General features: G+C 32.5%; 1 protein-coding gene across 1 annotated transcript in view; it reads left to right on the forward strand.

Annotated features, from left to right (window-relative positions):
• LOC118205342 (uncharacterized) overlaps window positions 1-14,268 on the forward strand; it is a 120,235-nt gene that overhangs the window by 99,630 nt on the left and 6,337 nt on the right. Inside the window, exon 11 of the mRNA XM_085818096.1 lies at window positions 10,900-11,073. Coding sequence (XP_085674222.1) covers window positions 10,900-11,073 — 174 coding nt within the window. The remainder of the gene's footprint in view (window positions 1-10,899; window positions 11,074-14,268) is intronic.

Consider the following 14,268-nt stretch of genomic DNA (forward strand, 5'->3'; position numbering starts at 1 on the left):
TGTAACTGTTCACAATCTGCCATTGGAATATTATGTGTGTGTGTGTACGAACGTTTGGTGCTCGGTCGCTTGCAACGAAAAAGGGAGGCGCACAACTACATGTTAAGCAGACACTTATGCAAAATTTCAACTGCTATTCGTTTTTGAGTTATGCGAGATATATATGCACGTACCGTATGTATATATCTCCTATGTATGTATCTTTGTCTGCACGTACGCACGGACGTCACGAAAAAAGTCTCTTTTGAATCCATTTTGCAATACGTTTTAAAAAAACAACTTTATTCTATCCGTACGTACAGATGTCACGAAAAAAAAAAAAAAAAAAAAAAAAAAAAAAAAACTTAAATGGGCTCGAGAGAGGGTAAAATGGATATTTGGATGAAATATGTTACCCGAAAGTTTTCGCGATTACAATACTCCCATTATTTCCTACAAGGAAGCAAAAACTCGGTTGAAGACATCTGTGATTCTTTAACACGTTTAGACGTTCTTTTATTCGATGGTTCAAATATATTTACATTACGCAAAACCAGTAAAATGTTTCAAGGAGTAAAATTTTAAACTTAGTCTTCAGAATTACTAGAACAGTTTTTTTATTCTGTGGTTCTTTGAAAGATGTATGCAGCGAATAAATTTTTACGATGCCATTTTATTTTTTATATTGCTGAATTCTGTTAAGCAAATAAGCAGTTCGCTATTTATTTTACGACGCAGACGATATTCAAATTTCCTTTGAACCTTCACAAATTATGACGCATAAAAAATGGTTTAAGGATTAAAAAACACGCAATTTTCTCTTAGTTTATGATCGGTTATGACTTCCTAAAAAGTTCAAATGGGAAATTTGCTAACCGGTATTGATTGAAAATAAGAATAATTATAGTTCTTTCCGGGAGTATAAAAAAAAAGACGCTTTCTTAACTAAATATAATGGGCTCCAATTATACAAAAATCCATATTAGTTACTGCTTCAGTAATTAACACATATTATAAATAATTCGTCAAAGTATTATCCCTCCTCCCTCATTTCCGTGATAAAATTTGAAATCTGAAGCTTTAACGATTAATTAATTCTAGAAGCTTATTATGAAAAACACGGTTATAATATATGATTAGGAAAAAATAATGAAATAGTTTACTATTTGAAAACTTCAGATTACATTCTTATAATTAAAAGAAGTATTTGTGTTTAAATGTTAAAGCCTTTTTTAAATAAAAATAAGATTAAAAAGGACGAAAAATATACAAACATTTCACCGCTGTTTCTTTTAGGAATAATACTGCTGCCATCTCGTGAAACTGAATTTTTACTATCGAATAAAATTAAAACTCAACTTAAAAAGAGCTCCGATTTCAAAAGCTCCCTTTGTTCTGCATTTCGTTTTTCGAGCGTAAAAAAGGCAGAAAAATATTTAAAATGTGTGAACAAAATTAAATATCGAATTATACATAGAAATTTGAAGGCTTTGTATTACATCAAAATTCGATCATAGCGAATGGATTATTCTTGCGTATTATACACAAAAAACAGGGAGAAATTTTGCAGAAGGTAATTACAAGGTGTCAGAAACTTATTTTATTTATGATGCTCTCACTATATAAAATAACATTTTTTTTTTTTTGCAAACTATCATGCAATAATTTGCAACAAAAATAATACCTTAAAGTAATCGAAGAGAAATATCGTTTTTAAATGATTAACTTAGCAGTATTCAACAAATCTTATTTATAATACCGAAGTTAAACGAAAGATCTTACATACCTTAGCAACAACAACGTGCATTTATTGCCAATTTGAAATAATAGAAAACCACGAAGAGATTTTTCTTCGATGCTTTTAAAGATCGAGTACAATGACATTTCCTTTAGTTAAGTAGAATTTATTTTTTAAGTAGAACTCAAACTTAAGTAACGGTATAAGGCCTTGAAAACTATTTGTAAAATATCACTCTGCACGAAATTTTCAGTTAGGCTGATATGGATGATACGATAATTGTCTTAGAAATCAGGATGACAAAAAGTATTTATATTCGAAAATAGTGGTTGCAATTCCTTTAAATTTTGAGCCTAGACATATAAGGTATTTCTACCACTTTTCTAGCGTGCCTTCGTGGTGTAGTGGTTCTGCACGCTGGGCCGGTATTCCAGAGGTCCATGGTTCGATTCCCGGCGAAGGCGGTTGCTAATTTTTCATCTCTCCGGCCTCCAAGGAAGTCGTAAAATACAAAACTTTTGACTTTACTATAAAATTAAAAAATTGACTGATATGTTTAACTTCAAAAATTACAATATTTAGCATCCTTTTCAATTTGCCCTGAGAGGTCGGTCGGTCGATAATTATATTAGAATAATTTGAGGCAGGTATTTCAGCTTTTAAAAACCATTCAATGATATTCTTTTGTGAATTATTTGTCTCTCCACTTTATAAATTTGTTACATTTGGTCCGGCGAAGAAATTTTTATACAAGAAATTTATAAGTTTTCGAAGTCCGTTAGTATTCTCATGAAGTTTTTTTTATATTTTAGAATCATAATCTGATAATTATACAAAAATTCATTAAAGCAGAGATATTTTTCCTTCTCTCTAAATTCGAAAGAGTCGTATTTGACCCTTAAGGAGTGACATCCGACCTTCCTCTAGTTACAAAATGGTACCAACCTCCACGAAGCGAATTTTCATTCTAGTAAAGAAGTGTTCTTTTCTTCTCCGAAAAAAGAGTTGACCCCGCTTCGTTCGCTCTTCTTGAGACTGAAAGGTATTACCCGATAAATTAACACACATTAAAAGGAGTTATAATACTTAATAATGTTTACTCCTTGAATTTGTGGTTTTTATACTTATTTTACACAGAATGAAATTAGTGTATTGTAAATTGTGAAAACTGACTTTTTCTATGTTTGGTTTGGTTTGGTTTATTAAGAATACGGCAAAGCACACTAGGGCTATCTGCCTAAGGGAAGGGATGCCTTCGTGGAGGACTTTCTAAAGGAATCTGGCTCGTATACACGTTACACATGGGGAAAACCACAAAAACGCCATGCAGCCAGCCCGTTCGCGGGATTCGAACCTCGAACCGAACTACCAGTGTTCAGCGATTTTACCGCTGGTGGGCTTTTCTATGTTTGTTTACTGGCTGAAATACAAGTTTAGATTTCTAGTTAACCCTATTTCTTGAAAAAATGTTTTACCCTACTTTTTAGCATGCAATTATGACTTTATATTATCTGACACACATCTTTAGATTTGTTACTTATGTATTTAAAAAAACATTTATTAGTGATGAAGATGATTTTAAATCAAAGTTGACCATCACGGAAATAAAAAGCATTGTTTTAGGATAATCGTGTCTCCATTATTTGGATACACAGTTCTTTCCAAATATAGTAATATATTAAAAAATTATACCCACATTAAAATATTAGAAATTCAGTGTCATCTCTACATATAGTAAAAGAAAGAAACTGTGTGTGTCCTTCTTTCGTGCTGCGCATAAGCTAATAGACCCAGAGCTACGAAATTTGGTACATACAGTATCTCACAAAAGTGATGGGACACTTGTGCTTTACAAAAGGAAACTGTAATAAAATAAATTAAAAAAATATGTAAAAATTTTTTGTGGGTGTGTTTCATACTTAAATTTAGTAAAAATTATTACAGAACATACATTTTCTCAAAATATTAAAATAATAATTTAATAAAAATACAATTGTTTAGAACGGAGCAAAAAATGGCTCACATAAGTGATGGGACACCATTAGATACTACTACGTACTACAATAAAAATATTTTTTGGGGTTTTTATTTTTACTCAAAAGCAGTTGGCAATAATTTAAAAAATCGTCTGCAGTCTTTCTCTCCAGTTTGTTTTGGAATTTTTGTGTTTTTTAGCTCTGTGCAGCCATGAATGCTAAACGAAAAGAAACTTTGCCTGAAATTCGAAAATTAGTTATTAATTTGCATATTGAACGTGAAAAATCTATTAGAGAAACTGCTGAAACAGTTAACATGAGTCATTCAACAGTTTTCAATATCATTAAACGATATAAAAAGAATCATATGATTCAGTATAAAAGAAGACCTGGCCGACCATCAAAGCTATCCAATGGAATAAAGCGAATTATTGTTCAAAATATTAAAACAAATCCAAGAATGAGTGCTCCTAAAGTTTCTGCTGATTTACAAGCATTATATGGAATAATTGTTAATCCTGAGACTATAGGAAGAGTAATTCGATCTGCTGGATATCACGGTAGAGCAGCCAGGAAAAAATTCTTCGTAAGTGAAAAGAATAGAAAACTCAGACTGGCTTTCGCAAAATCCAACATAAATAAGAACTCTGATTACTGGAATGAAGTTATATTTGCTGATGAGAGTAAATTTAATATATTTGGTTCTGACGGTAGAATCTTGGTGTAGAGAAAACCCAGGAAAGAATTTCGCAAACAGAACCCGAAAACATGGTGGAGGAGGAGTTATGGTATGGGGGTGTATGTCGTCCGCTGGAGTTGGTAATCTTGTTTTTATTGACAGTATAATGGATCAGTACAAGTATATTGACATTTTAAATCAAAATTTGAAATCTTCAGCACGAAAATTGACCCTTCAATAAAGATTTTAAATTCTACCAGGACAATGACCCCAAGCACACTGCTTTGAACTTTAGACTCTGGCTGCTGTATAACTGTTCTGAAATAATAAAAACACCACCACAATCTCCAGACTTAAATCCCATAGAAAATATTTGGCAAGAATTGGAATCAAGAATTCGCAAACACACAATTTCTTCAAAAGAACAATTAAAATCCTTGCTTCAAGAAGAATGGGGTAAAATCACCCCAGAAATCACAAAAAAATCAGTCGGATTCATCCCAAGAAGATTAAATCACATTTTAAAAGTAAAAGGAAATCCAACAAAATATTAAAACATGTTAAAAAGTAAAATTTTTGGATAAATATTTGATGGAAAAGTAAGTGTCCCATCACTTATGTGAGCCATTTTTTGCTCCGTTCTAAACAATTGTATTTTTATTAAATTACTATTTTAATATTTTGAGAAAATGTATGTTATGTATTAATTGTTACTAAATTTAAGTATGAAACACACCCACAAAAAGTTTTTACATGTTTTTTTAATTTATTTTATTACAGTTTCCTTTCGTAAAGCACAAGTGTCCCATCACTTTTGTGAGACATTGTAAGTGCATCTAGACAAGAGCCAGTGCACCTCGAAGCGAGTTTTTCAAAAATCGAATCAGATTTTTTTAATTTTATCTTTTTTGATGAAATCGCAACGTTTTCAATAGTTTAAGTTTTTTATAAATGTGGTTTTAGCAACAGTTTTTCATTCAGTGCTTGGTATACTGGATTGCTAACTGTTGAAAATATGAGATAAAATATTCATTGCTAATTTATTGCTGTTTTTAAGATACTGAAAAGTTGAGCATGACTTTTTTTTTCAACGGGAAGTTCGTTAATTTATTTTAGGATAATTAATATTTGTATTAAGGGATATTGTTTATTTCATTGTAATTTTTTAATATGTGATACATTTTTATTGAATTTTTTTGATAAAGTTGTTCTGCAGAGTAAAATTCTGTGCAAGTTTTAAATTTAATGTTTGAATATTTAAGTGCTTATTAAGCGTGTAATACAAATAACATCAAGAGTTGATCATGTGGCTACCAGTTTTCTGTAACTTTCTGTGAGTAAGATCTCCATTTGGAGAAAAGTTATTTTGGTTGATATTTTTCACAGTAATCTGTATACAAATGCTCATCACTTAAGAAACCTTTTTCTAAATAGATATTTTATTTTTAGCCCAAAGGGGTGGTAGTCCAGAAAAGCTATTACTCTCAAAACGTCATTTTGTGGCTTTCATTATATAACGACGAATCACTTTTTAAATTGTTGCCACGAAATATTATTGCCCTGCATTATATTTAAGGAAATTAAGTAATGAAGAATCTCCATGAATGTATGTATGTTTCTCGCATTATGGTAAAACGACTGTATGTAGAGCCATCAAATTTTGAATACCGTAATCCTCCACCCGAACATGGCCATCTGGATACCCGAATTTTGAATTTCGAATTTATTTTATTATCTCTTTCTTATTTTATAAAACTTTAACGAATTTTTTATTAAAAAAAAGATTTCAAAGCGAGCAATGGCAACACTATACGAGAAGAAAAACATTTTTATCTCCAGTGCGCGAGACTATCTGTCGGAAATTCTACAGATATGCTCATTTTAAAATTATTTTATGATATTGCTGTAGAATTGAATTTTATATGGTTTAAGTATGAAGAACATGACATTTATTAAATAAAGGTAGCACACAAAACGTTAGAAAACGTCCTTTCGGGTGTGTTTATAAAATCTGAAGCTTCCAGACTTTTACTTGGGTGTTTTTTTCCCCTCTCTCTTCAATTTGTGTACGATACCTATATATGATCTTCGATTTTATTATTAAGTATAGGGAAGTTACGGGAATAAAACTTTTTGTGCTTTGCCTTTTGTAACGAATGCAGAATTTTGTTTAAATATAAGCACTTTGGCAGCTGAGGAAGCTCGCTTTTTGTACTTTGACAGCTGAAGATGATGGTTCGGTAAAACCATCGAAACTAGTCCTGAGAAAATTTGCAAATATAACGCTGCTTTTTGTTTTATGACTTCTAAATTAATATAAGTATAGGAACCGGGGTAGGGTATAAAAAGTTAGATTTCGTATTTTATATAAAATTAAATTTTTTAATTAAAAAAATGCAAAATGAAATCTACGAATATAATGTCTATGAAGGCCGGCTGCGAAAATAAAGACCGGGTAATGACTTCTGGGGATGCAATATATTGGATCAGTTTTAAGGAAATAAAGGTTTTATTTCACATCTTCCGATTGCCATTATATATAAAACTTCGTGGATCAAAGTAAACCCTGATTTGCTTTAAATTGGCTATATCCGGCAAATAGCAATTTAAGATCGGAAGGAAAACATTTGAAAGCAACGCACTCCTTCGTCATCGATACGGTGTGTATAAAAGTTAATGGAATGAGTTTGAACATAAAATGAATTAAAAGGAAATTGTCCAGCGTCCCTTTTGCGGATTATTCTATGTCGGTAAGGCAATCTGAAAATTTATTTCATCTGATCACGTTACATCTTGGGAGATGATTAAATAATGAAATCTTACACAAATTTTGAAATTTATTGAAAAATGAATAAATCTATTTAATGCAAATTCCATGCGTATAACTAACTGTCTTGAGTAAAATGTGACGAACATTCGTATCATTAAAATTAACTAAGCAACAGCCACGTGCTTAGCTTAGGTTTGGTCACAAATCAAATTCGAAAATTAGTAACAAATCAATTTTAAATCATAAATCAATTTCAATTTCACAACAAATTTCGAAGGTATACAAGTACAGGTTCCTCTTCATCAGGAAAAAAGAAATCTGCAAGACTGGAAAGCAGCCAATTTCCAGTACCAATATTGATTTATGGCTGGTTTATCCCCCGAAGTTACCAGCTAAGTTGAAGTATTGCCTTAAAAGCGAATGAGATTGGTGAATACATGGTAGGTATTGTGTCCAAGGGACAGAGACTTGGTGTCGGAAAGTAGAAAAAAATGACACTTTGTCACCATGAAGAAGGAATCAGCAGTGCAGCGTAGCTGGTCGTCGGTCATGAGTGAAATAAAAACGTACGTCGTACAAAATACTGTGGTAAAAAAATGAAGCACCTACAAATCATAGCATGGTGATAGTATCGCATATGTGCATTTTATGATTACAAACATTTTAAGTGAATTTTTTTTTTTAGTTTGGGTAATGACTTGTAAGATCAAATAGTAATTAGTAATATATTAACCCTTATATTTCATATTTTGTTATCAGTTAATAAATGCTTAATGAAAAAGCAAGACGGAAACTTAATTCAAAATCTGAAAATGAATGTTAAGTATATGACGTAATAGAATATTAAATTTATGTTGCTGATCATCAAAAGGTATTATTTAATATTATTTAATAAACCTCCTTAAATAGATGCATTTGTAGATTTTCATGAAAAAATGTAAAAAAAAGATTACAAGATTACAAATAAGTAGATACATAAGCTTAAAATTCTATGAGCTGCTATACAAAGCATTAATATTTACTAAAATCCAGATTTTGAATGCTTCTGGGTCCTTTTCAGTAAAATTTTATTAGTTAATATAAAAATATGAAATAAAAGTAAAAATATTATTTACTTCTTCTTGCGCTCTCAGATCACTACTCGAAGGTTAACTAGACTTTTTTTTCCAATTCCGAAAACCTGTGTCTGCCATGTTATCATTATTTGATGATTTGTAAGCGCTTTACTTTTTACCACAATATTTTACATAACGTTTTAAAACTAAAGTTCTTGTACTGCTTTATTTTCTATCACGGTAATTTATACCATAATATTTTACAGCTACGGTGTTTTCTCCTTACGATTGTTTTTTCATGATGTTTTCCACATACGACAACATTTTCCCCCCTTGTGTTGTTTTCTGGCAACGATTTTTGTAGGTCAAGTTTTCTCCCTGCTCTTTTTTCCACTCCCCCCCCCACGATAAGTTTTCTCCTTGCGCTGTTTTCTGGAAACCTGTTCGTCCATCAGATTTTCTCCTTGTTTCTCTCTTGTTCTTGCACAATGAGTTTTCTCCTTGCGTTGTTTCCACGAACGTTTTCGTCCTTCATGTTTCCCTTTCTTTTTTTTCCACACGCTGAGTTTTTCCCTAGCGCTATTTTCTGATAGGTGACGGAGGACGGGGACGCCTAGTGTTAACAGAGGTAAACAGACATATATCCCGCGTCCTCCTCTATCCAGAGGCAACAACTCCATGGAGCCGCACGAGGCCGCACCGGGTGTTTATATAAGATTTAAGAGAGGTTTACAAGACCATACAGGGGCAATTGTTTAACATAAGTTGGTGGATTACATATGCAGTGGAGGTGACATACAAAGTACATTACATAGTGAATAACACATAAAAATACAAAATAGAAAACAAATACATACACGAACACAACCAAGTAAACACATAACACACACTGAATACAACACATATACACACACATAATACATAAAATAAAAACATAAGCACATGTAGACATATAATACGGGTATAAAAAGAAGACTGAAAGCCTAAGAACTACTCTAGGACGTGGTACATATCGCAGGGATAAATACTTAAAGTTGTTTCGGTGCATAATGCGGGACTGCTATTTTCTGGCAGCGTTTTCGTCCTTTATGTTTTCTCTTTGCTTTTTCTTCCACGTTGTTTTGCACAATGAGTTTTCGCCTTACGTTGTTTTTTATGCGCCCATTTTCGTTCTTTATGTTTCCTCCTTGCTTTCTCTCTTCCACCATGTTTTGCACGATGAGTTTACCCATTGCGTCATTTTCTCGTAACGGTTTCGTTCGTTACGTTTTCTTGTGGATGTGTTAATGTTGTGTTATTAAAGGATTCGTATTTCCTTAGCAATACTTTAAAAATAGAATATTTGGTAATATACTTATCCTATTTTAGGCCATCCCTACACGAGGCGCCGACGCAAAGTTGTAGTTTTCCTGCCTTTTATCTATTAACTAAATGTGGAGGAATACAGTGAATTACTAAGAGCATAATCGCTTTAAGTCCAGAGACAAACGTAAAACTCAAGAAGGGTCAATTACCCTTTATTGCTCAAAATAAAGATACACATTCGGTCCCTTTCTCAGGGCGTACAGCAAAGCCTTCAACTGGGCTTAAACTCAAAAGTGTAAGAAATAAGAACTTAACTAATGACTAACTAAAACGATTTAGCCGAAGCTAACGCTAATCTAACTAGTTGGTCCCTAAATATCAAATTATCTAGTGAAGCTACCAAGGACCCATAATACGGCCGAGCGTAACAACAGCTTAAAGAAACGTGGACAAAAGGCAAACTCGCGCTAGTTAGAAACTCTGATGCTCTCTTTCGAAGTCAGTGGAACTTCGACTTAAATACTACACCTTCGCATTTGCATTTAACGCGCTTCTAAGAACATATTCTGGTAAGGAATTTGCAAGCTGAAATTAAGAGAGATTGGAAAGGAGCTTTAACTTAATAACTGGTATAAACTTAGGATAAACCTTACAAAGTTTCCGGCATAAACTTGTTGCTTGACAGCAGTTATGTGCACTGGGGGATCTGAAAAGTAGGGAAGGTGTGAATGACTATTTATTAGAACTAAATAAGAACAGATGGAATGCCTGTGCTTAGAACTCCACCTTATTTACGTTACGAAATCCTTTAGTTACTTAGAGACAGCACGGAATAATTGCTTACATAGTCATATGCGAAACATCTTGCGTTTAAAATAATGAATGAAAACAGGGAAAAGTATAGCTAGCTGAAAGCGATACACGCTATAAAAGATATCAGTAGAGTTTTATTGAGAATCTATGTCATTCTATGTTTTAATTGCTTAAATTTAAAGTTTAGCTGCTGTTTTTATTTAATAACTAGAACGAAGTTACCATAAAATGCATCTATATTTTTAGGATTGTTCTGATTCGTATGTTTTATGTTTTCTAAGAGAAGTGAATGCTCCTTAACAAAACAAATCACGATTTTTTTCTGCAATTTTTATACACTCTGTAGCATTACAACTATATAAAAACAGCGTTATTAAGGAAGCGGGTGAAAAATAAATTTCCCATTCAATGAGATTGAAATCTTTGTATGAGGGTTGTGTATGTTTTCTTTTACTTTTGAATTCCTTTCTAAGCTTCCTATCCTATTAAAACAACGTGTATTTTAGTACATAAATAGGAAAAGAATTTATATCTTTCTTTAACAGTAGATGCTTATTATATTATTATTTTTGTTTATTTTTCAGCCGTCTGAATCGACTTTACAATTGGCGCCACCACAAATAACATCCTCCGCCAGCCAGCTGTATGCGATACCAACAATGCAAGCATCAAGGCATCAACAAAGAAACCAAATGTATGATGATGACGCGAATCCCTACGGTCGAATAATTAGAACATTACAAAAGCACAACAGTCTGGTAAAATATTTATCTTCCTGTTCTTTATCCTTAGCTAATGCCTCCAGAACTGTTGAGCTATGTTTCCAAATATTTATTATGACAGAGAGTTTTATGTTGGCAATTCATTAGTTATTTCGCTAAAACTATTGTTTATGCAATTATAGTTCATTTATGATTATAATTACGAGACATGTTTCGGGAGCTCTTAAACTGTTTCTCTTTATTTCTAAACTAGATAAAGAATAAATAACTCTTCGTTAGTCTAAATCAGCCATCTAAACAAAAACTGGAAAACATTAGTACCTCCACTGTATTTTACGATGATTACACCTGTCCCTCGATTTACACGGAAGATAGGTTCCGTAGAAAACCGTGTAAACCGAAATCTTGGAGTTTGCCATGTAAAACCATGTAACATGAAAAACACACTAAATGTGCATAAGGGGACTCATACAGCTTAAACCCCTTATGATCTTCGAATATGTGACTGTTGCTAGAATTGGGATATTTTATTTATTTTAAAAGCAATTACTTCCAGCGTTTTACAACTGACTACAAATTATATCTGCTTTGGGAACTAGTAACCCGAAAGTTTGTGTTGCCACAAATATTGTTATAATTTAGTCCGCTTTGTGACAAAATGTTTCGTCACGTTTCCACCTTGCGCGCATGATATTTTAAAAATGGCTAATGGTACATATTTGAAATTTTATGGAGTTCTTTATATGGACACTATATTCTAACTGAACCAAAAATCTGATGAATATTTTAATATTAAAAAATTTATGCACGAAAACATAACAGATTTTTTTAACAAAATACATTTTATAAACTCAACTCAAAATAAAATAAAAATTTAACATGAAATTCTTAGAATTTTTGGTTCACAGTAGTTTCAAAATGTTATAAAAGCTATATATTAAATACATAATTAAATTATGCAACAGAATATTTTAAACTGTGCGCGCAAGGTGGAAACATGCCGAAAAATTTTGCCAGAAAGCGGATTAAATTATAAAAATATTTGTGGCAACACAAACTATCTGATTATTTCCGAAAGCAGCTATATTGTGTAGTCAACTGTAAAAAGATGGAAGTAATTAATATCTTTTAAAATAAATAAGTTATCCCAATTCTTGCAACAGTCACATATATGAAGACCTTATGGGTTTTAAGGTGTATGAGTCCCCATAAAACAAAAGTGAGACATCTTAAAATAAATAAAGTTATACTTTGTTCATAAAATAAAAAATATATATATAGGTAATAGAAGTACATATTAAATTTATTTTACAATAGGAAAATATAAGATCATTCACAAAAATTATTATAAGTTTGATAACTGTTACCACTTTCATGAACTATTAGTTTTTTCTTCTTGATTGGTATGACGTCACTTTCATCACTTGAGCGTTGTTGATAAGATTTTGCTTCAATGGTTGACGAATTAGGGAAAATCTCAGATCGATTGGTATGACGTCACTTTCATCACTTGAGCGTTGTTGATAAGATTTTGCTTCAATGGTTGACGAATTAGGGAAAATCTCAGATCGACAAGACTTTATAGTGAAATTCATAATTAACAATTGCGTAGGTTTTTGAAGCCTTTGTAAACCTCCTCATGTTCATTTAAGCACTTACTAAGCTCCCGTTGGAAGCGGAGAGCTCGTTTAACATTCGTGTCATATTGCAAAAAAATGATTACCTAATTTTCTTTTCTCAGCTCAAGTCCCACGCTGATGACTCTTGCTGTGAACGCAACTGGTTCAAATTGCTCTTCATTAGAATCATTGTCTTCAACATGTTTATTTCTTTCATGAGTCATGTTATCAGGACTTGTGTTTCTCTTGATTTGCTTTGGGAACATAGTGCGTCCTGAATAAGAGCAGGGAGCTTACTCAAGCTATATTCAAGATTTGTGTATAACAGACGACACAAGCAGGAAGGCTATACAAAACCCTTTATTTTCAATACTTTACAGGTACTACCGAACTTCGGGATACAGAGACCAACCACTTGTGGTCTGAACGTAAGAATATAAAACTACTAACTAAAACTTTAACTAAAAGCTAACTTTGAATTAGTATAGAAATGCCTAGCACTAAGACTGGCCTTTAAAAGGGTACGTATGTAGTACGCCGAGCTGCTGAAACTACAGTACGTTTTCAAATATCAAGAGGGTTAAACCTCTGGCCTTAAAGGCAACCAGCAACCGAGTGAAAACTCGTAAAACTGCAGTAGCAAGCGGCTTGCTTCCTAAATCTCCTTCTCTCTCTCTCTTGGCAAAAAGCCACAACTTAAGTACTTGGGCGTTAGCAAGACAATTTGCATAAACAAGTTAAAGCATTTAATTCTGGCCGGAAGTGGAAAATAAGAAGTGATAGTATAGTTTTAAAATAAAATAAACGTTAGTAAAACTTAGGTTCCTTACAGTGTTAACTAACTCATCCTCACTGAGTTTTTCATCAGTCATAATTTCTTCAATATCTACCTGAGCTAAATCGTCAAAACTCCTATAGTTCCTATAGTTTGGGCCACTTTAGTGATATGAGAAAATTCATGCTCTAATGGTAATATATAATTCTTATCTTTAGCAGCATCTGGCCATATTGCGTTTATCGTTGATTTTGTAATTTGAGCATATGACAGTCCAACATGCTTAACATTTGCCAATTCCACCAGTACATTATTTTGTAAGTCATATGAAAATAACATATTTCCTTCGGGGTGTCAAAGGGGTCTATAAATACCTGAATTTCATACAAAGGGCTCTTGACTGCATTTTTAATGATATCCTATTGTAATGAGCAAGCATTATTGATTCATAATGCAGTAAGTATGAAGCTTGGAATACAGTTCGATAGCTGCCAGTACTCTATACCCTCTTACAGAACGCATTACCTCTCAAGACCATATTCACGTTGAAATAATTGAAGCAAAATTAGATATTCAGATTATCTACAGCACATTTATCTCATTGGTTTCCAAAGTGTATTTGACAGATAGCGAAGAATAGCACCGAATGGTCGCTTGCTTGCATAAGACTTATTAGCTTTTCGATTACGTCTGGAATTAATAAATATTTCCTTCTGTTTTCTCAAATTATCATAATTTCTCAGGTCCTATACCACATTTATTTCTTTTGTTTTCGGAATTGAAGGAAATGTTTACTCAGAGTGTTCAACGTTTATTAACTAACGGCAATACCCCATG

Source organism: Stegodyphus dumicola, chromosome 6 (assembly GCF_044657685.1).
Source record: "Stegodyphus dumicola isolate Sdum_Otavi_A_Nest chromosome 6, ASM4465768v1".
Lineage (NCBI taxonomy): Eukaryota > Metazoa > Arthropoda > Arachnida > Araneae > Eresidae > Stegodyphus > Stegodyphus dumicola.